At 36.6% G+C, this 22,462-nt stretch overlaps 1 protein-coding gene across 8 annotated transcripts in view; it reads left to right on the top strand.

The window, feature by feature from the left end:
• Positions 1–14,528, top strand: part of Parp4 (poly(ADP-ribose) polymerase family member 4) — a 133,177-nt gene extending 118,649 nt beyond the window's left edge. For 3 of the 8 annotated variants that reach the window (XM_063258430.1, XM_003464410.5, XM_063258431.1), the window contains 2 exons: positions 2,465–2,597; positions 14,141–14,528. In XM_063258430.1, the coding sequence (XP_063114500.1) occupies positions 2,465–2,597; positions 14,141–14,336 (329 nt within the window). In that variant the 3' untranslated portion in view covers positions 14,337–14,528. Of the gene's footprint in view, positions 1–2,464; positions 2,598–2,718; positions 2,808–3,303; positions 3,437–14,140 lie in introns of all 8 variants that reach the window. The other 5 variants (XR_001199997.3, XR_010050591.1, XR_001199995.3 and 2 more) reach the window with 5 other exon arrangements.
• Positions 14,529–22,462: the final 7,934 nt, after the last annotated feature.

Below are 22,462 nucleotides of genomic sequence, written 5' to 3'. Positions count from 1 at the left end.
TATATAAGCTTGCATATATAAGGAACAGAGAAGAAGAGGCAGCATGGGAAGAGGCAGCAACAAGAAAGGCACCTCGGCCCCCAATTTTGAGAAACAGGCAATAGCAGACACCGCACCAGTACACATAAGGCACCATATAGAGAGCCTCATAGACCAATTCAGGAATGAAGTTATCAACGACCTGAAGCTAGAAGTATGCAGAATAGTTAGAGAAATGCTAAGTACCCCCAAGAAAAAACAGGTGGTGGAATGGAAGAACAGAAAAAAAGGGGAGAATTGTTTGATGGAGAAAACAGAGAAAGCATAGAATACGTGAAGCAGGTTCAAAGGGGCTACCAAGATACTAAGAAGTCTATAGAAGACTGGCATAACAGCTTGAAAGAAACTAAGGACAGACTATCTGAACTGGAGAGCAGACTTGTAATATGGGAGAATGAAATGAAAAACTTCTTAAAAATAACAAAGAAACAAACAGCAATAATACAAAGACAAGAAGATGATAAGAGGATCCATAACTTAAGGATTAAGAACATAAAAGAAGAAGTAGGGACACAAACAAATGAACTACAAAAGCTACTCACAGAAATAATCCAGGAGAATTTTCCTAATTTAGCAAAAGGTAAAGATACTCAGATGTATGAGGCATACAGGACCCCAGCTACCTACAACCCAAACAGAGCAACACCCAGGCATATAATAATAAAAATTCCAGAAATTCAATACAAGAACAGAATATTAAAAGCTGTAAGAGACAAGAAACAGACCACTTACAAGGGAACACCCATCAGAATTACACCAGATTTCTCTGCACAAACCATCAAATCACGAAGAACGTGGGGGGAAATAATTCAAGCTTTGAAAGATAATAATCTCCAGCCAAGATTGAGATATCCTGCACAACTATCCCTGGAAATTGATGGAAAAACAAGGTGCTTCCAGGATAAAGAGGAACTGGGGGAATTTGCAACCACCAATTCAACTCTACAGAGAGTATTGCAGGATATTCTAAAAAAAGAAAAATACAAGGAATCCAGAAATAATGGCAGAGAGGCCACAACGAATGGAGCAGAGAACAAAATGAAGAAGACAAACTGACAGCTACTGACAGAAAAAGAGCTCAACAGAGATGAGACAGAGAAGATTGGATGATAGGAACAGCTATTTTGGAGAAAATGACATCTTAATAGGTAATACTGATTCAGTATCATCTTGTTTTGAAGTCTCATCTAGCTTTTGTCCTTCTGTCTCCAATGGTCTAACTAGGCTGTATCTTATTGGATTTTATTATGTACGATAGTATAAGCAAAAACCTTTTAAAGACAAGGAGATTATACAGAAACCATTGTTCATTTTCTGTTAGTCGATTCTAAATACTTTGTAATGCTGTCATTCTCTTAAATGGTTTTACATTGTTTTGATATACTTAATGCTACAGTATACGAAGTTGTACTCAAGGATTTCAAGAAAAGAGTCAATATGGTAACTACTTTTGGGTCGGAATTATCTGTTGGTGAAACACTATTCTGCTTAAATGGTTATGTTTTGATCTGCGCTGTTTCGCTGTTATGCCCTCTTTTATCTCAATCTCCACTCCATTATTTACTTTTTTATCTTTATCCTTTTAATTAAAGGAAAAAATAGCAGGATATATTATAGTAACCCACTTTGACTTTTCATTACCTTGATTTAAAGCCCTGTATTACTCTCACCATCTGGTTTTTAACTGATGTTCCCCTATTCTGTTTTGCTGGATAGTATCAGATTCGAAAGTTTAGGCATCAGCTGTGAAGATAATGAGATTCATTATGACGCCCATTCTTGTTGACTTTTATCTACTTTTGAAGACTTACAATGTCTCCAATGTTTTGGTTTTGTTGGTTTTATTCTTTACTGTTTTGTTCAATTGTATTATAACTAACGATATAGGCAATTCTATTAGAGATAGTGGGAGGCATTATGGTAACCATTATTGATCACCTTGTATTATGTTTTTACATTATCTATTATGTCCACCCTTTTGACTTGACCGATTCTGTTCTGTTATGTCACATTTGGTTTTACTCTCTTCCAAAAAAGTAATAAGAACTGTGGGAGCAATGAAACCCAAAATGTGTAATAGTCATAGTACAAAAGAGAGGAAAAGAAAGTGCTCCAAACTATATTACTGCATGTATATTTAAGTGTATAAGATAGAAAATGATATCACAGAGTTTTATTGGATCAATGAACAGAACTGTTTGCAGTATCATTGATGGAATGTCCACTTTACAAGCTTTAATTTTGTGACTTGAACAATTATTTCTAAGATGACAATATGTAATCCATTAACTAGTGATTTCCTACTGTTCATTTTTTTTCTGTAAATCTGTATAACTTGTACCCTTTCCCTGCTTTTTTTTTCTTTTCTCCTTAAATAAAATTAATAAAAAAAAAAAAAAGAAATAAAAAAGTGTTTTGCTTATAGGTATAAAAGGAAGAGAATGTCTCCTGGACTTGATTGCTACATTACTGGTACTACAGTTTCTTCGCACTGAGCTGGAACAAGATAAAATAATCTTCAAATCATTGGTAAAAATGGATGACCCTTCCATTTCCAGGTAAGTGTGAGTTGGTTTTTGTCTATGTGACAAAAATAACAGAAAATCAAGTTAAGAAGCATTTATTTTGGCTCATGGTTTCAGAGGTCTCAGTCTATAGTCACTTGGCTCTGTTGTTCAGGGACCTCTTGTGAAATACAGCATCATGGCATTCAGGAAGCAAAGAGAAAATGAAAGAGGAAGTGGCCAGGAACAAATTACCCCTTCAAGGTATGCCCCCACCATACTACTTCCTACAACTGGGACTCACGTTCTAAATTATCCAGTTATGAAGTTAGGGCACCTTTCAAAGACCCACCTCTGAACACTGCTACATCAGGAACCAACACTTGAGTACATAAGCTTGTAGGGGACATTTAAAATCCAAATCATAGCCAAGCGGCAACACACCTCTCATCCCATTTCTGAAGCACGTAGATTGTGAGTTCAAAGCCACCTTGGGCTACATAGTGAGATACTGTCTTCTCAGCCAACCTCCTAAATCCAAACCATAACACAAGTAGCTTTAGCTGTAATAATAAGCAACTCACAAAAGTAATAATAATAAAAAGCAATTCACAGTTTCAACAGTTTCTTAAATCTTTAAAAAGTTACATGGAATTATAGGTATATTCTGCTTTGCAAATACAAAGAGAATTTGTTCACAGGTGAGAGTTTGCCTACCGTTCCTGGATAGGTAGGGTTAACATGGTATTTTTGCCTCCAGCTGCACAGACTCTGGGCTCAGATTGGGTTAACACAGTCTAACCCTGGAACCGAGCTGTCCTGGCTTGTGGTTTGGTGCTGCAATATTGTGTACCTCAGAAGAACCTCACTGTAATTACACAGACCAGCAGTAGGTACTTTTACTTAGATATTTTCTGTTATAGCTGTTAGAACAAGTGTTTATAACTTTGAACTTTCTCTCTCTGTCTCTTTCTGTCTGTCTGTCTCTGTCTCTCTCTCTCTCTCTCTCTCTCTCTCTCTCTCTCTCTCTCTCTCTCTCTCTCTCTCTCTCTCTCTCTCTCTTATTGATAGAGTCTTCTTGTGTTGCCCAGACTGGCCTCAACTCCTGGGCCCAGCTGATCCTCTTGCCTCAGTCTCCTCAATAGCTGACACTGCAGATGCATAGCACTATATCTGGCTCTAAATCTATTCAACGTTTGAACTGCAGTATCATAAAATACTGAGCCAAGATTTTTAAAAATGATGAAGAATTCTCTTGCTATATTACTATTTGCAAAAGCAAAATATGTTATGACATTATTAAGTAAAATAATACTTTTAAGTAGCTTCTGTTTGTTGCACGATTCAAATTGTTTTCCACTTTTTATGTTTCATGATGTGTATAACATTAATATAGTATTATATTACTTGGGAGTGTATCAGGAAAATTTTCTTACTAATGAGACAGTTCATCATAAAACTTAGGGGCAACTAGACATGCACACTGCACATGTGTAATGCTGGCAGAAGCAAAAAGATCCCAAGTTTAAACCCATCCCTGACAACTCAGCATAATTAAATCCTGTTTAAAACTATAAGGAAGACCCAGGAACAATCTCTGAGGGGTCCCCTGTGGGGACCAGGAGTCTGTACACAGCAACCCGTGATTAATCCAGAAACCCCCAGTGAGGCATTCATGCACAGGAAGCTGCACACAGTGATCCACCTACATGCAGGAACCATCTCTGAAGCCCTATGGGGGCTTACAAACTGTGCCCAGTGACCCACTCACACCCCAAAACCATAGTGAGGCTCCTAGGGACTGGAAAGCTGCACCCAACAACCCACCCACACCTGGGAGCTATCTATGAGGCCCACAAGGACAAGGTGTCTGCATCCAGCCACCTTCAGTCATTCAGGAACCATTAGTGAGATCCATGGGTACTGAGAGTACACCCATAGTGACTTGTGCACACCTGGGAACCATCTCTAAAACCTGTGGGGACCAGGAGTCAGTGCCAAGCAAGAACCATTGGTGACACCTGCAGGGACTGGAAGTCTTCACCCAATAACCCACCCACACCTGGGAACCATCTCTAAGGCCTGTGGAGACCAGGAACCTGCAAGCAGCATCCAGGAGTCATTCAGAAACTCTCCCTGAAGTTTCTGGGTTTTGGGAGTCTATGCCCAGTGACTTATAGTTATCTGGGAAACCTCAGTGAGGCCTGCAAGAATTGGAAGTCTGCACCCAGCAACCCACCCACATCCAGGAACCATTTCTGAGGCCCACGGGGACCAGGAATTTGCACCTAGAGACCTGTGGTCATCCAGAAACCTACTGTGAGGCCGACAAGAACTGGGAAGCTGTGTCCAGTGACTCAGTCACAGGAACTATGGGTGAGGGTCCTGGGAACTGGAAAGAAACACCAATGATCCAACCCCATGCAGGAATGCTCCCTGAGGGTTTTGGGGACCAGGAGTCTGTGCCCAGAGACCTGCAATCATCCAGTAACACTCAGTGAGCCCACAGGGACTGTATCCAGTGAGCTGCTCACACCTAGAAACTGGAGGTGAGGCTCCTGGGGACTGGGAAGCTGCACCCAGAACACCACAGTCATCTGGAAACCCTTGCTGAGGACAGCGAGGTTTGAGAGTCTGCACCCAGTGACCAGCCCACAGCCAAGAACTATCTGAGGCCCACAGGGATCAGGAGTCCATGCTCAGTGACCCTCAGTCACCCAGGAACCCTCAATCAGGCTGACAGGAACTGAGAGTCTACCCTGGCTACCCTTTTACACCTGGGAACCATCTCTGAAGCCCATATAGTTCAAAGTGTGCATGCAGATAACCCACAGCCATCAGCAACCCTCCATGAGGCCTGCTCCAGGAATGGCTGCCAGTGCAGGAAACAACTAGGACTTGGCATCTAACTGAATTGGAGGAACATGTGAAAATTGCAAAAAGAAAGAACAAAATACAATCTCAAACTACCAGCTCATCCAGATCTACTAAAGGAGACATGGACATGGATGAATTTGGAAAATACACACTTGAAATTTCTGAAATGATAGTAGTGGAAGTAAAGAAACACTCCAGGAAGCTATAAAGGAAATCAAATCAGAAATAATGTCTCAAGTAAAACAGACATATTAAAAACAGAATGAAAGAATTGGTGACTATATCCAAAGAATACATAGATTTAAAAAATATAAGAGCATAAAAAATGATAGAATCCTTGAGTGAACAATATAGGAAGCTGTTAGAATACATGAAACAAATTCAGTGAGATATCAAGGAAATGAAAAATTCCATTGAAAGCTGTCAAAACTGCATAAATACAATTGAAGACAGCCTCCAGACTTTAAAGACAGTTGCAACTAGTGACCATGAAAGGAGACAGCTCTCTGTTCTACACCATGTGCTATGTCTATCCTTGGTTTTGACTGACAGCTTTGTTTTGCCATATTTGACTGTATTCTCTCCCCCCCAAAAAAAGTAATAAGCACTAAGGAGTAATAAAATCCAAAATGTGTAAATTTTGTTGTAAAAAAGAGAGGAAAAAAAAAGAAAAAAGAAAGAAAAAGAGCTCTAACGGACATAACAGCAAGTGTGTTTAGGGGTGTTAAATAGCTGACTATATCAATGTTTTTGGATCATTGAACACAGCTGTTTGCAGTCTCCCTGTTTGAATGTCCACCTTGTATTCTTTGATACTGTGATTTGAGCAACTATTTTCAAGATGATAATATGTAATCTATTAACAGGTGATTTCTTACTGTTATGTTTTTTTTTTTTTTTGTAGTTCTGTATTACGTGTACCCTTACACCACTTTGTTTTGTTTTGTGTTTTTCTCTTTTTCCTCTTAAATAAAAAAAAAAAAACAAGAAATCAGGAAATAATCCAACAGCTGCAAGATGATGCAAAGAGAAACAATATAATCCTGATAGATGTCAACAAAAAAAAGAGATGACACTAATGAAATGAAAAGGCTATTTGCAGAAGCAATAGCAGAAAGTGTCCCAAACATGGGAAAAGAACTAGACATACAGATAAATGAGGTATATATAACTCCAGTGAAGTCAAGAAGAGTATGGAGTGAAATATTTCAAGTACTGAAAGAAAACAACTATCAACACAGATTGATGTACCCTGCAAAATTATCTTTCAAAATTAGTAGAAAAATAAGATAGTCACACCATAAAGAATGACTGAAGAACTTCATGACCACACAACCAACTCTACAAAGAGTACTGAAAGACATTCTAGAAAGAGATAAAAATGACCAAAATTCCCAGAACAACAACAGAAAGAAACCAGCAAACAGGACAAGCAATTAAATGGAGGAGAAAAGTAGGAAACCAATAGCAGAAAGACATGACAAAGATAAGCCAATACGTATCAGTTATAACCATGAATATAAATGGTCTCAATTCACCAATCAAAAGAAACAAACTTGCAGAATGGATCAAGCAACAAAATCCAACAATATGTTGTATACAAGAAACACATTTAACTCAAAAGGAAATTCATACACTGAAAGTCAAAGGATGAAAAACCATACTCCATGCAACAGGAATCCAGAAAAAAGCATGGATAGTGATTGTTTGCAGACAATAGGAACTTAAAATCAAGAATAATCAAAAGAGATAAAGAAGATCACTACATACTTGTTAGAGAAAACTTGAAAAGATAACAACTGTAAATATATATGCCCAAATAAGGGAGCATCCACCTACTTAAGGCAAATATTAATAGATGTGAAAAATCAAATAAGCAATAACAAAATTGTAATAGGGAACCTTAACACCCCATTGTCACAGAGACAACTAGGCAAAAAATAACAGAACTGAATCAAACTTGTTAACAAATGGACTTCATAGACAAGTGCAGAGTTCCACCCAACGACATCAGAATACACATTCTCAGTTGCACATGATACATTGTCTAAAATAGACCATATACTAGCCCATATAATATGCTTAAGTAAATGCAAAGAAATTGAAATTATGCCATGTGTATTATCTGACCATAGTACAATGAAATTGGAAAGTAATGACAAACTGCAAAAAGCTCTATAAATACATGGAAATTAAATAGAGCTCTACTCAACAAACAATGGTCACAGAGAAAATTAAATAATTTAATATCTGCATGCAAACAAAAATGGAAATACAACTTACCAGAACATGTAGGATGCAAGCAAAGCAGTCCTCAGAGTGAAATTTATAGTGGTGAATTCTCATAACAAGAAAATAGAAAGAGCACAAATAACCTAATGGTGTACCTCAAACTTACCCAGAAAAAGAAGAACAAGTCAAATCCAAAGCCCAAATAACAGAGGAAATTATAAAGATCAGAGCATAAATTAACACAATTGAGACTAAGAAGCAATACAAAGAATTAATGAATGGAAAAGTTGGCTCTTTGAAAGAATAAATAAAATTGATAAAACCCTAGCCAGTCTTACAAAAAGGAAACAAAAACTCAATTCCATGCAGTAAAGTATTAAAAGAGTGAAATCATTACAGACCCTGTATAAATGCAGACCATCAGTACCTAATTTGAAATCCATTGCTCTCATAGGATCAAAAACATAGAAATAATGGCCAGATTCCTAGAAACATATGAATTACCAAACTAGATCAAGAAGATATAAAACTTCTGAGTAACCCAATACCAGTTAATGAAATGGAAAACATAATTAAGAACTTAACCAACAACAACAAAAAAGATCAAGATCCTGATGGATTCACAGCTGAATTCTATAAAAAATTTAGAGATTATTTAATACCAGTACTCTTCAGACTTTTTAATGAAACTGAAAGGGAAGTAATTCTTCCTAATTCATTCTGGGAGGCAAATGTTACCCTGATACCAAAACCAGAGAAAGATCCAACCAAAAGAAAATTTCAAGCCAATCTCTAATGAACATAGATGCAAAAATCCTCAATAAAATAGTGGTAAACACAAAAGAAAATTATACACCATGACCAAGTAAAGTTCATCCCAGAAATGCAGGGATAGTTCAACATGAAAATCAATAAATGTAATACACCACATCAACAGAGCAAAAGACAAAAATCACATGATCATCTCAATAGATGCAGAAAAAACTTTTGATAAAATCCATCTCTTATTCATGATAAAAACATGAGAGAAAATTGGAATAGATGGTGTTTGCCTCAGTTTGATAAAAGCCAACAGCCAACATCATATTTAATGATTAAAAACTGAAAACTTTCAATCTGAAATCAGGACCAAGACAAGGTTATCCATTATCACTATTCCTGTTCAATATAGTTCTGGAAACATTAACCAGATAGACAAATAAAAGGAATAAAAATAGGAAAGGAAGAAGTTAAATTATCATTATTCACAAATGACATGATACTCTACACAGAAGAGCCCTAAGACTTCACTAACTGACTTCTAGACTTAATAAGCAAATTCAGCTGTGAAGCTGGGTACAATGTCAGTACTCAGAAAGTCAATAGTATTGCTGTACACAACAAACTCTCTGAGAGAAAAATTAGAGAAATTACATCCTTCTAACAAAAAAAGTAAAAAGGTATACATTGGCAGTTGCATTGCTCTAATGAAAGAAACTGAAGAGGAATTCAGAAATTGGAAAAATATCCCTTTTTCATGGATAGAAAGAACCAGCATTGTGAAAATGGCCATACTCCCAAAACTGTTACACAGATTTCATGCAGTCCCAATCAAAATGCCATTATCATACCTCACAAATCTAGAGAAAACATTTCTAAAATTCATATGGAACATAGATTTAAAATGACAAAGGCACTCCTGCGCAACAAAGACAAGACAGGAGGCATCACAGTCCAAAACTGGAAATTATACTACAAAGTTACTGTAATAAAATGAGACCTGAGGATCAGATGAACAGAACAGAAGATACAGACACAACTACAAACACAGTCAGCCATGTTATCATTGACAGAGGAGCTAAACATCATCACTGGAAGAAAGACAGCCTCTTTAGTAATTGTTGTTTTAAAAAAACTGACTTTCTACATGCTGAAGACTTAAACTGGACCCATGCCTGTCACCATGTACTAAATTCAAGTCAAAGTGGATCAAAGGTCTAAATATTAAGACAGAAACACTAAACTACTGGAAGACAAAGTAAATAGAAATCTCAAAGATATGGATAGACTGACAGTCCATGAGCAAAAATTACACTGCATGGGAAGTACTTGAAAAAATAACTGGGATCTTGTCTTATTAAAAAGTTTTTACACATCAAAAGAAATCACCAATAGAGTGAAAAAAATCCCCACAGATTGGTAAAAGACTTTTGCCAACTGTCCCTCAGACAAAAGACTTTTATCTAGAATGTATATAAAATTGAAAAAATCAGGCCCCCAAATTTAAAGACCCAATCCAAAAATGGGCATCTGAGATGAAAACTATTCTTGGATGAAGAAATACAAATGGCAAATAAATATTTGAAAAAATTTTCAACATCATGGATCATTTGAGAAGTGCAAATTAAAATTACACTGAGATACCATCTCACTGCAGAAAGACTGGCTAAAATCAAGAAATTAACCACTAACAAATGCTGGACGGCATGTTGGGAAAAAGGAACTCTTCTCCATTGTTGGTGAGAATGTAGACTGGTATAACCACTGTGGAAGTCAGTATGGAGATTCCTCAAAAAACTAGGAATAGAGGTTCCATTCAACCAACCTATTCCCCTTGTAAGTATTTTCCCAGAATTGAAAACATCTTGCCACAAATAGAATACAATTTGTAATTGGTAAATCTTCAAAACAACCCAGAGGTCCAGATGAGGAATGGATAAAAAGATGTGATATTTTTATATAATGGAATACTACTCTGCAGTAAATAATGATAAACTCAAAGATTTTATAGGTAAATGAATGCAATTAAAACCACACTCATACATGAAATACATGACTTGCATCTGTAAACACCAAATTGTCTCACTAGTGTAAAAAACTAAAAGAATAAATAAGATTCAAAAGTTACAATAGATATATTAAAAGGGAAAGAAACTGCTCAAAGGGAAATTATATTTTTTGATCAGTCTTGCAAGCCCATATCTGTAGGCTGAGGAATTACTTTGAGGATATCCTATCATTTTGTTTTGAAATCTTGTATCACAATTGTTTTCTGTTGTTGTCATTTTACTTTTGTTGTTTTTAATTATTTCTTCTTCATTCTCCTATTTTTTTTCTCTTTGAAGTAAGTAAAATAATATACACCAATGTAGGCCAAAAAAATATTAAACTCATGTATGACTCAGAAGGGTTGGTTATCTTGGCCTCTACTCTTGACACCACATAAATCTGGTAACTCCCAAGCTTCAAGGCCTGCTCTGTCACCCTTCACTAAACTATTCTTACTGTAGCCTTCAAAATGAGTTTTCTTTGTTTAAAACTCAAGCTATTGGCCAAGAAAAGGGTAATGCATCTCTAGGTTTTAAAAGCTCAAAAAAGAAAATGAAAGAGAGATTTTATTCGTTTCACACATGAACAAAAATCTGAAAGGGAATATGTTTATGCTGTGTATATACCTCAATGTGAAGGCCTTGAATTAAATTCCCAGTACAAGCAAAAACAGAGGAAAAACCTTTAAGGACACAAAATAAAAAGAATAATTTTAGCAAAACAAATAAAATAGCATATAATGTCTCGTGATGAGTACATCCTTAGGAAAGTGAACATTACAAAAACCCAAGACAGTGTGGGAAATTTGTATGCTTTACAGAAAATATGTGATTCTTAAAATTTTTTCTTTCTTCCTTCCGTTTATCCTTATTTTCTTTTTTCTTTTTCTTTTTGTGGAGGTTGATGGTTCTTGGGACCAAACTCAGGGCCTTGCACAGTATAGATAAATGCTCTATCATTAAGCTACAACCTTAGCCCCTTGTGTGAATTTTTTAAAAACAGTAAATATTATGGCTTTTATCTAAATGTCCCCCTGAAGCCTCACACAGCCATCAGTGGGGCTTTTTTAGAGATGGATGGATCTACAGTGTGAAGCTGGGATCAGAGTTTTTTTATAAGAAAATCAGCCCACAGTTTGATTTGGCAGTTCTGAAAGTGTATAATGAATGGGAGGACCCATCCCAGGTACGAGTGCTTCCCATTCTGAGGACCTGTAGCCTATATATAATATAAGGGACAGAAAGAAAGCTGCTCTTATCACTTGCTTTTGTTGCCTTGTGCCTAGCATAGACTATTTTTGTGTCTGTGATGCCCCTATTCTATGCCACCCTCACTTGTGGACTGAAACCTGTACACGCCATGAGTCAAAACAATCACCTTTCCTCCTTTAACTTTGGGTGTTGGGTATTTTGTCTCAGTAATGAAGGCACTCTCTTTTGTAAATTATATTAAATGTTATAAAAAGCTAGGCAGCTATAAACATACTCAGCCACTTTATCTTTCACAAAGAAGCCAGACAGCTTCACTGGAAGAGAGAAGCCTTTTTAATAAATGGTGCTGGCAAAACTGACTTTCCACATGCCAAAGATTAAAACTACACCCATATCTTTCACTATGGACTAAATTAAAATAAAAATGGATCAAAGATCTAAATATTAAAACAGAAACACTAAATCTTCTGGAAGATAGGATAGGTAGAACCCTTAAAGACATTGGTATAGACAAACCTTCATGAACAAAACCCTGATTACACATAGGAACTGTCACGAAGAATCTACAACTGGAATCGTGTCAAAAAAATTTTTTTCACAGCAGAGAAACCACCAACAGAATGAAAAGATAACCCACAGATGGGAAACATTTTTGACCACTCTCCTTCAGACAGAGAGCTAATATCTAGAATATATAAAGAATTCAAAAAATATCAGACCCCCCCAAACTTAAAGACCTGATCCAAAAATGGACCTCCAAAATGAATATAGATGGCTCCTCAGAAGTAGTAGAAATGGCAAATAAGTATATGAAAAAAACTTTAATATTACTGGTCATTCAAGGGATGTAAATTAAAACAACTCTGAGAGTCCATCTCACTCCATAAAGAATGTCTGTTACCAATAAATCAACTGCTAGCCAGGAATGGTGGTGTAAACATATAATCACAGCACTCAGGAGGCTGAGGTAGGAGGATCACCATGTATTCAAGGCCAGCATAGGCTCTATAATGTGTTGAAGGCCAGCATGAACTGAATTTCAAGACGCTGTCTCCAAAAAAGTAAAAAGACAGACAAGAGAAAAGAAGCCAATTCAAATGGAGGCAGATCTTATCTTTAACAACCACCGGGAAAAAATACAGCCTCTTTCATAAATGGTCAATTAAGAGATGCCAGTTAAAACAATAATACTGAGTTTACATCTTACTCCAGAAAGAATGATTATTATCAAGAAATCAACCAATAACAACTGCTGGTAGGGCTATGAGGAAAGAAGAACCCGTCTCCATTGTTGGTGATAGTATAGACTGGTGTAACTACTGTGGAAATCAGTATGGAGAGTCCTCAAAAAGTAAAACTAGAGGTTCTATTCAACTCCACTATTCTTCTTATCTTCCCAAAAGAAATAAAAACATCATACCACAGCTGTATATGCACACCCATATTTAAAGTGGCACAGTTTTAATAGCTAAATATTGAAAACAATCCAAAGGACCATTAACCAATCAATGGTTAAGGATGCTTTTTTTGTTCTTTCTTTTTTGAAGGTGTGTTTTTTTTCATGCAAAGAGTACTACTCTACCACAAAAAAGATAAGCTTGAGATGTTCTAGCTAAATGGATGCACTTTGAGACCATACTCTTAAGTGTAATATTTAAATACTTCATTATTTCTCTAGGTTAAGAAATCAAAAGTGTAAATGATCAAAACGTATAATAGATACTGAAAGTGGGAAGAAAATGTTCCAATGAAGAGGGGACTGATTGAGGGGGAAGGAGGAAAGTAAAGAAGGGACAAGAAAAAGAATAGAAGGAAAAAATGGAAACAATGATTTTGTAAATATGGAGGGGAAGTGAGGTTAAGGGAGGGGAGGGTGATGGGAATGAAAAAAAAGAACTAAGGTATGTCATGTCCATGTGCAACTTCACTATGATGAATGTTACCATTGTGTATATCTAAAATGTTCCCACCAAAAAAAATGAATAAATTTTTAAAAAATAACCAGGAGAGAGTTGGACGTGGTGGCTCACACCTGTAATCCCAGCAGTCGGGAGGCTGAGGTGATCCTCCTGAGGGAGGATCATTGCAAGTTCAAGACCAGCCTGGGCTGCAAAGTGAGCTCAAGGCCAGCCTGAACTGCATAGCAAGACCCTGTCTCAAAAAAGACCAAAAATAAAATAAAATAAAATAACCAGGAGAAGCTTGATCCCAGCAAGCAGCAAGGGCAGTGTGGGACACCATGGGAGGGGATGGATCACAAATTGGAAGCCTATTGTACATGCTCAGATCTCCATATCAGACAAAAGGAATAACTTTCCCCATATGTCAGGTGAATTGCTTTTATTAAATATCTTTACTTATGACAGTTATTTTGTTTTACATAATGTGATGAACTTAGTGCTACATTACAGTTCACATATGTTAATATTTTCAAATCAGTGGAAACGTTTAACTTTTCTTTCCATCTAGAGATATTCCCTGGGACTTCAAGGCAATAAAGAAAGCAAGTGAATGGGTCAGGAGAATGGAAGGACAGTATCCATCCATCTGCCAACGGCTTGAGCTGGGTGAAAACTGGGACTTGGCCACTAAGCACCTTCTGAAAATTCAGCCCCCAGCCACCGTTTCTCCTCTTCACAGAGTTCTGTATTCTGGTCAAGTCTGAATCCAGTGAAGTTGTAGGTGAAATGTTTGTTGTGCGTCTATGTCAGAAATAATCAGATATTCCCAGGAATCTATAATGGCATTTAGTTCTGACTTTATTCAGTACAGCAATTAGTACCTTTACTATAAAGTAAATGGAAGCAGAATTGATTATTTTATTCAACTAACAAAATAAAGATTACAATATTGGCGATTTTGTGGTTCAGTGTTTTAAGATACTAAGAGATGTCTGATTGTCCAGGGTCCTTGGTTACCTCTCCTTCTAGGAATCTGTGGGCAACCTTGTGGACTGGGGAGTGGGCTGGGTCTCTGGCTACAGAGAAGTCCCTGACTTTGAACATCAAGTCTCTGGACCTCCAGGTGCCTCCTCTTAGCTGTGGCTCCTTCATCTGCAAATCCTTTTGTGCATGGCTTGTTACTTAAGCGAAATATGGTGTCCAAAGCAGGGCTTGAATAGATCTTGCTTTACTGTCACTGTCTAAAGAATCATTATCAAACCCAGAGCCATCTAGACTTTTTTCTCATTTTCTGGTTATGTAGTTTATGTTTAGGTGCATAGTTTTTTGGGACTTGAGCAGGATGGAGTCTCTCTTTGTATTCCAGACTGCCACTGGCAGTGGACCCCCAGTGAAATACCAAGGCCTGGATATGGACACACACACCAGCACTTGGTGAGTCAGATGAAGCAGCATTGTGCTTTGGCACATAAGTAGAATACAGGGGGGCAAGTGGGGCCACCTATATGTGTCTCAAAGGGCTGAGGAGAACTTCTGCAACAAAACACCAACCCCAGCCTCCATATCCAGAGGCTAAGATCCGCCAGATAGCCAGCCCAAATCCCACTGAAAAATTGACTGGAGCACACAACACATTTCTGAGATCACACTTGAACCTACAACAGAACTGTGAACACCAGAGGAATTTTACTTCATTTATTTTTCTATGTTTGCATCATTGTTTTTCCTTTTTCTGCCTGGTTGGTTTTTTTTTAAATTTAGTTTGTGTCTTACTTAACTTTTTAGGGTGAGCTTTGCTTTCTGTTTTTAGTCTCCTCTCTTTTCTCTTCAATGACTTAGATTTATTGTCTTCCTTTTTGTTTTCATCTACTTGTCTCCTAACTCTCACCAACTGTCTTACTAGATTTTATGATACTTACATTGTCTCTTCTCTTCCTGGTTTACTTCAATACTCCTCTGCTTCCTCTTCCATTATTCCCCTCTTCTGTCCTCCAGTTTCTCAAAAATTGAGTGATCATCCTTTGCCCTCCAGCCTTACTCCTAATATATTGGACCTCATTCATCTCTGTCTCGCACCTTGTCCCTCTTAATCCCCTACCCCCTTCACAGCATGGTAAAATTACTCCACTGAAGGAAATATCATTGCACACAAATTCCTGGTATATGCTGTATTGTGTCAAATAATTGTGGCATTTGCTTCTGTGGTTAAAAGAATCAGGCTAATTGTTACCACAACTTGCCAGAATGTTACTAATAACTGTACTACTTATCTGTGAAAATCAGTTTTTCTCTCCTGTCTGACAACACCGTGAGTGTATGAGATCATTACCATCACCATAATACAGTACCAAAGAATTGGGTGCTGATCCAAATAGGTACTCTCATGCTCAACAACTTCTTATCCTCAACTTATTAGGAAGTTAGGTTCTTCTGATAGATGCAAAGGCCAGGGACCACCTACATCTAGGAGATTTCCCTAAGGAGCAGCTATTTCCTTAATGGTGATATTAAGCTATCTACCACAAGAAATCTATAATCATCACCACAGAAAATAATGCAAAAATAGAAAACAGAAATGACAAGACACAGTAAAATGCAACTCCAGGCCCCCCAGCCCACTCAGGACAGCTCCAGAGCAAAATAAGAGGAAATCAGAAGCCAACCACTGGAAATGACAGCTCCAGAAGTGAAAAACACAAATGGAAGACAGTATAGAAAAAAATCATCTCTTAGGTGCAAACAGAAATGATGATCAAAATGAATGATATTAAAGCAGACAGACAAAACACAGAGCTCAGGAAAATAATGGAAACTATGAATATCCAACATAGTAAAGAAATAGAATGCATGAAACAGATACAAACAAAAGTCCAGAAGATCCAAAACTCCATTGAAAATATATGCAATGAATTGCAGGCAAAGACAGAGTATCAGATCTAGAAGACAGGATGTGGCCAGCAACCCTAAAAAGGAAGAGTCTTAATAGGAGCAAGTGACCATGAATATATCCCAACAGCTACAAGATGAAGCAAAAAAGAACAAGAATGATTGGAATCAGAAATCCAGAGACAGTGCAGAAAACATAATAAACTTTTTACATAAATAATGGCAGAAAACTTCCCAAACATTGATAAAGAATTGGACATGCAAATAAATGAAGCATATAAAACTCCAAATGGCCATGACAAAAAAAAATATTACAAAGCACATAATAAACATTCTGGAAATTCACAAGATCAGAATATTAAAACCAGCTAGAGAAATCACCTATAAAGGCAAACTTACCAGAATCACAGCAGATTTATCAACACAAACCTTTAAATCAAAGAAAGGTTTACATAAGGCATTCAAGTCCTAAAAAATATCTTCAACCCAGATTGATATGCCCCATAAAACTATTTTTCAAAATCAATGGAGAAATAAAATAAGTCCATGACAAAGAACAGCTGAAGAAATTTATGACCACCAAACTAGCTATACAAAATGCTGTAAAGGATATATTAGGAAGAGATAACAGAGAACAGAAACATGAATGTGAAGAGAAAGAAGTCAGCAAGCAGGGCAACAATCAAAAAGGAGAAAGAGAACCAACAACAGAAAAATAATACAGAAAAGGTAAGCCAATATGTATAAGTTATAACCATCAATTTAAATAGTCTCAACTCACCAAAAGAAATAGACTTGTAGAATGGATCAAGAAGCAAGATCCAATAATATACTGCACTCAAGAAACACATTTAACCCAAAAAGAAATTATCATGGACTAAAAATTAAAAGATAAAAACAATTTTCCATGCCACAAGAACCTAGAAAAAAAGCAGAGATAATAATTCTATTTTGAGAAAATGTAAACACAAGCCAAAACTAATTAAAAGAGACAAAGAAGGCAGTATATATTTGTGAAGGGAAAACAAGAATAAGAGATAACAATCATATATATGTACCTATGTTTATAGCAGCACAGTTTGTAATAGCTACATTTTGGAAACAACCCAAGTGCCCATCAACTTCTGAATGTATTAAAAAAAGATAATAGTATTTTTATACAGTGGAGTCATCATCATAAAGAAAGATAAACTAGAGGCTTTTATAGGTAAATGGATTCAACTTGAGGCCAAACTCCTAAGTGAAATAAATCAGATTTGTATGTATAAATGTCCTATTGTCTCCTTAATGTAAACAACTGAAAGAGTAAAACCAAAAGTGTACAATAGATTTTTTTGAAAGCTGATGAAACTGTTCAAAAGGAAAGAACAACTAGGATGGGAGAAAGGAGAAAAGAAAAAAAAGAAAAGATTATATATATATATATTCATTAAAAGAATGGTTTGTGCTTTCATTGATCATTTTTTCATGTCTATATCTTGTACTGCTTTGAAGACAGCAGTATGTAATAACCATTTTTGGTCTCCCATTATATTGATTTGAAATTCTGTACCATTGTTTTTAGTGTTTTTGTTTTGTTTTAAAATAAAATTTTATAAAATTTTTAAAAATAAAAGAACATTACAGTACTCTTTTTTAAAGAGATCAAAGAAAATATTAGAAAATGGAAAGATATCCTTGCTCACATATTGGAAGAACCAACATTGTGAAAATGGCTATACTCCCAACACTTTTATACCGAGTTAATGCAATCCCAATCAAAATTCATTTATCCTACCTCACAGATCTAGAGAAAACATTCCTAAAATTCATTGGGAAACAGAAGAGACCTAGAATAGCAAAGATAATCTTGGCCAACAAAAGCAAGGCAAGAGACATCACAATCTATGACTTGAAATTATACTATAAAGCTACTGTGATAAAATCATCATAATCAAAAATATACTTAGGAATCAAATTAGCAAAGATGTAAAAGGTCTTTACATTGAAAATTAGTACTGTGAAGAAGGAGATCCAAGAGGATATCAGAAAATGGAAAGATATTCCTTGCTTATGAATAAGAAGAACCAACTTTGGGAAAATGTCCTTACTCCCAAAACTGGTATATGGATTGAATGCAATTCAGATAAAAATTCATTTAGCCTACCTCACAGATCTTGAGAAAACATTCCTAAAATTCATTTGCAAACAGAAGAGACCTGGACTAGCAAAAGTGATTCTGAGCAACAAAGGCAAGGCAGGAGCCATCACAATCCCTGACTTGAAATTGTACTATAAAGCTTCTATGATAAAATCAGCATGGTACTGGCACAAAACAGACCTGAGGATTAGTGGAACAGATTAGAAGATGCAGACACAACCTCAAAGATACTCAGCCACTTATCTTTGAGAAAGGTGGCAAACATGTCTGTGCAAAGAAAGATAGCCTAAGACTATTCTCAGCTTATGTTTCCCCCATACTTGTATTAAAAAATGCCTAATCCAAAACAAATTTCATTTTTAAAGGATACAGGGCTCAGAACCCCATAAATATGAAAAAAGTTTGGAGCATTGTTCAGCTGAGCTCCAATACTGATGTTTATAATTGCCTTTAATCACTCTGCCCTAAGACAATTAAAATGGACTTATATACAAGACACTGACATCACTTCATCCTGATGAAAGCAAAAAACTATTGCCCTCTTGTTCCAATGCAACCTTTCTACCTACTTTGGGAGGAATTACCTGTGGAGTACTTTCCAACTCCAGTATGACTGAAATGGCCCAAGACTGACAGCAAATTTAGGGACCTTGAGGACTCTCTCATTTACAAAAATGTTGCTAAAACATTGTCTAATTCTACATTGGATATTAACCTGTGGGGTGTGCGTGTGTGTGTGTGTGTGTGTGTGTGTGTGTGTGTGCATACGTGTGCTTGTGTGTATGATGCTAAACTATCCACTGCAAATATCTTAATGCCGCCAAACAGGTAAAACTCAGAACTTGGAAGAAGGGAACTGTGCTGCTGCTGGAAGAGGTGAGTTCCTGCACACCATCCCGAGCCCCAAGAGAGTTTAAGATCATCATTCTCAGTGGTCAAGGATGTGCCCAGCTTGCAGCCACACTAGACTGGGCTCTGAAGGTTTCCAGCCTGCCTGGGCCATGCTCAATGGCCTTCTTTAAATCCAGGGAACTGGGCTCCCAGAGGAGGTAAGTTCCTGCACACCATACCAAGCCCAGGAGAGTTTAAGAACATCACTCCCAGTGGTCAAGGACCTGCCCAGATTCCAGCCACACTAGACTAGGCTTAGGAGGGTTTGTACCCAACTAGATTACAGCCAGCCACCTTCTTCAATCAGGTGAGTTGAGGGCACATGAAATGAGTTCCAGTGCATTGGTCCTAGAACACAGAGAACTTTGGACCTTCATCCAGAGTGGTTAGTGTCCCACCAGCTTCCTGGAACACTGGAGGTGGTATGGAAGGTGCTGTGAGCCTGACTAGACCACACTCAGAAACCTCAATTCAGTCCGAGGAGGCCAGGGCATAGGAGACCATATCCAACACGCCCAGGAGAAGCCTTGCAACATCACTTGAAACACAGAAATACAGGAAATGACAAAATTAAAGACCAAAATGCAATCTCAAACCTCCAGCCCATCCCAGGAAAGCCTAGGAGCCATGTACATAGAAGAAAATATATGCCATACACCTGAAATGATAGCAACTGAAATAAATAACTCTGGGAAGTGTTAAAGGAATTCAGACTAAAAATAATCTCTCAGGTAAAACAATAAATGATAAAAGTAAGGAAAGAGATGCTGAACACATCTAAACAAAATATAGTTTAAAAATTAGAGAAACAAAACAAAAAGGTAGAATCCCTGGATGAATAATATAAGAAACAAAAAATACATGAAGCACATTCAAAGAGATATATAGGAAATCAAAAATTCCATTGAAAGTTGTCAAAAACACCTCAATGAAAGGGAAGATAAAGGTTAAGACCTTGAAGACAAGATTGCGGCTAAGGAAAGGAAAGATATTATAAAAATAACAAGGATTCAGGAAATAACAATACAATAGCTGCAAGATGATGCAAAGAAAAACAACATAAGATTGATGGAGATAAATGAAAAAGAAGGAGACAGCATAAAGGATGTCAAGAGGATAGTTAGAGAAATAATTGCTGAAAATTTCCCAATATGAGATTGGAAACTGACATCAGGATCAGTGAAGCATATAAAACTCCAAATAGCCATAACCAAAATAAAACTACACCCAGACATACAATAATCACCATCCCAGAAGTGCAACCTAAGAATAGAATATTAAAAGCTGTCAGAGAGAAACCACAGATCATCTATAAAGGAAAACCTATCAGAATCACAGCAGACTTCTCAGCACAAACAATGAAGTCAAGAAGAGCATGGAGTGAAGTATTTCAGATCCTAAAGGAAAATGATTTCCAACCTAAACTGATATACTCTGAAAAAGTATCCTTCAAAATGATGGAGAAATAATATATTTTCATGACAAAGAAGAGTTGAAGAACTTCATCATCACCAAGCAAACCCTGCAAAGAATACTGAAAGTCAGTTTAGATACACATAGGAAAAAACCACTAAGCAAAGCAGACAATTAAACAGAACATAAAGAGAAATATGCAGCAGCCGAAAGACAACAGGGCAACAATAAACCAATATATAACAGTTATAACCATTAATGTGAATGTTCTCAATTCACTAATTAAAAGAAACAACAAACAACATCTAACCATATGCTGTCTATAAGAAACCCATCTAACCCACAAGGAAACTCACAGACTGAAAGTCAAAGGATGGAAAACAATGCTTCATGCAACAGGAATGGAAAAAAAGAAGGGGCAGGTATTCTGTTTACAGACAATGTGAACTTCAAACCAAGAACAATCCTAAGAGATAAAGGTTACTACATACTGATTAAGGGAAAACTTCAAGAGGAAGAGAAAATGATCTTAAATATATATGCACCAAGTTCCAGATCATCCAGGTATACAAAGCAAGTATTAATAGAAATGAAAAATCAAATAAGCAATAATACAATTATAACAGGATACCATAACACACCATTGACACTAAGGGACAGATCAATCAGACAGAAAATCAGCACAGAAATAACAGAATTCAATCACACCTGTGAACAAATGGACTTAATATACATGTACAGAGTGTTCCATCAAACATCAGAATATACATTCTTCTCAGCAGTACATGGAACATTGTCTAAAATAGACCATATACTAGCCCACAGAACATATTTAAATAAATGCAAAAGAATTGAAATTATTCCATGCATGTTATCAGATCATAGCACCATGAAACTAGAAATTAATGATAAAGTGCAAAAATCCCACAAACACATGGAAGTTGAATAATACACTATTGTGCAATCAGTGAGTGACAAGGGAAATTAAAGAAGAAAATAAACAGTACCCACAAGCAAACAAAAATACAGATACAACTTATTGGAATCTGTGGGAAGCAATGAAAGCAGTCCTCAGAGGAAAATATATTGCACTGATTTCCACATCAGGAAAACCAAACGAATACAAATAAACAACCCAATGCTACACGTGAAACATTTAGAAAAAGAAGAGCAAGTCAAGCCCAAAGCCAAAAGAGGGAGGAAATTATCAAAATCAGAGTAGAAATTAATGCAATTGAGACTAAGAAAATGATCCAAAGAATCAATGAATCAAAGAGTTGGCTCTTTGAAGGAGTATATAAAATTGATAAGCCCCTAGCCAACCTTATTAAAAAGAGGAAAGAAAAAGCTCAAGTTCATGCAATAAAGAATGAAAAAGGCAAAATCACTACAGACTCTGTGGAAATACAGAAGATCATCAACACTTATTTCAAACACCTCTACTCTCATAGGTTCAATAACACAGAAGAAATGGACAGATTTCTAGAAACATATGAACTATGAAAGATGGGTCAAGAAGATGTAAAACTGCCAAGTAACCCAATTTCTATTAATGAAATT

This window comes from Cavia porcellus, unplaced genomic scaffold (genome assembly GCF_034190915.1).
Source record: "Cavia porcellus strain 051 isolate PalLab524CR breed Dunkin Hartley unplaced genomic scaffold, mCavPor4.1 scaffold_11, whole genome shotgun sequence".
Lineage (NCBI taxonomy): Eukaryota > Metazoa > Chordata > Mammalia > Rodentia > Caviidae > Cavia > Cavia porcellus.
The sequence above is the reverse complement of the archived record's forward strand: the minus strand, read 5'-3'. Positions and strand labels throughout refer to the sequence as shown.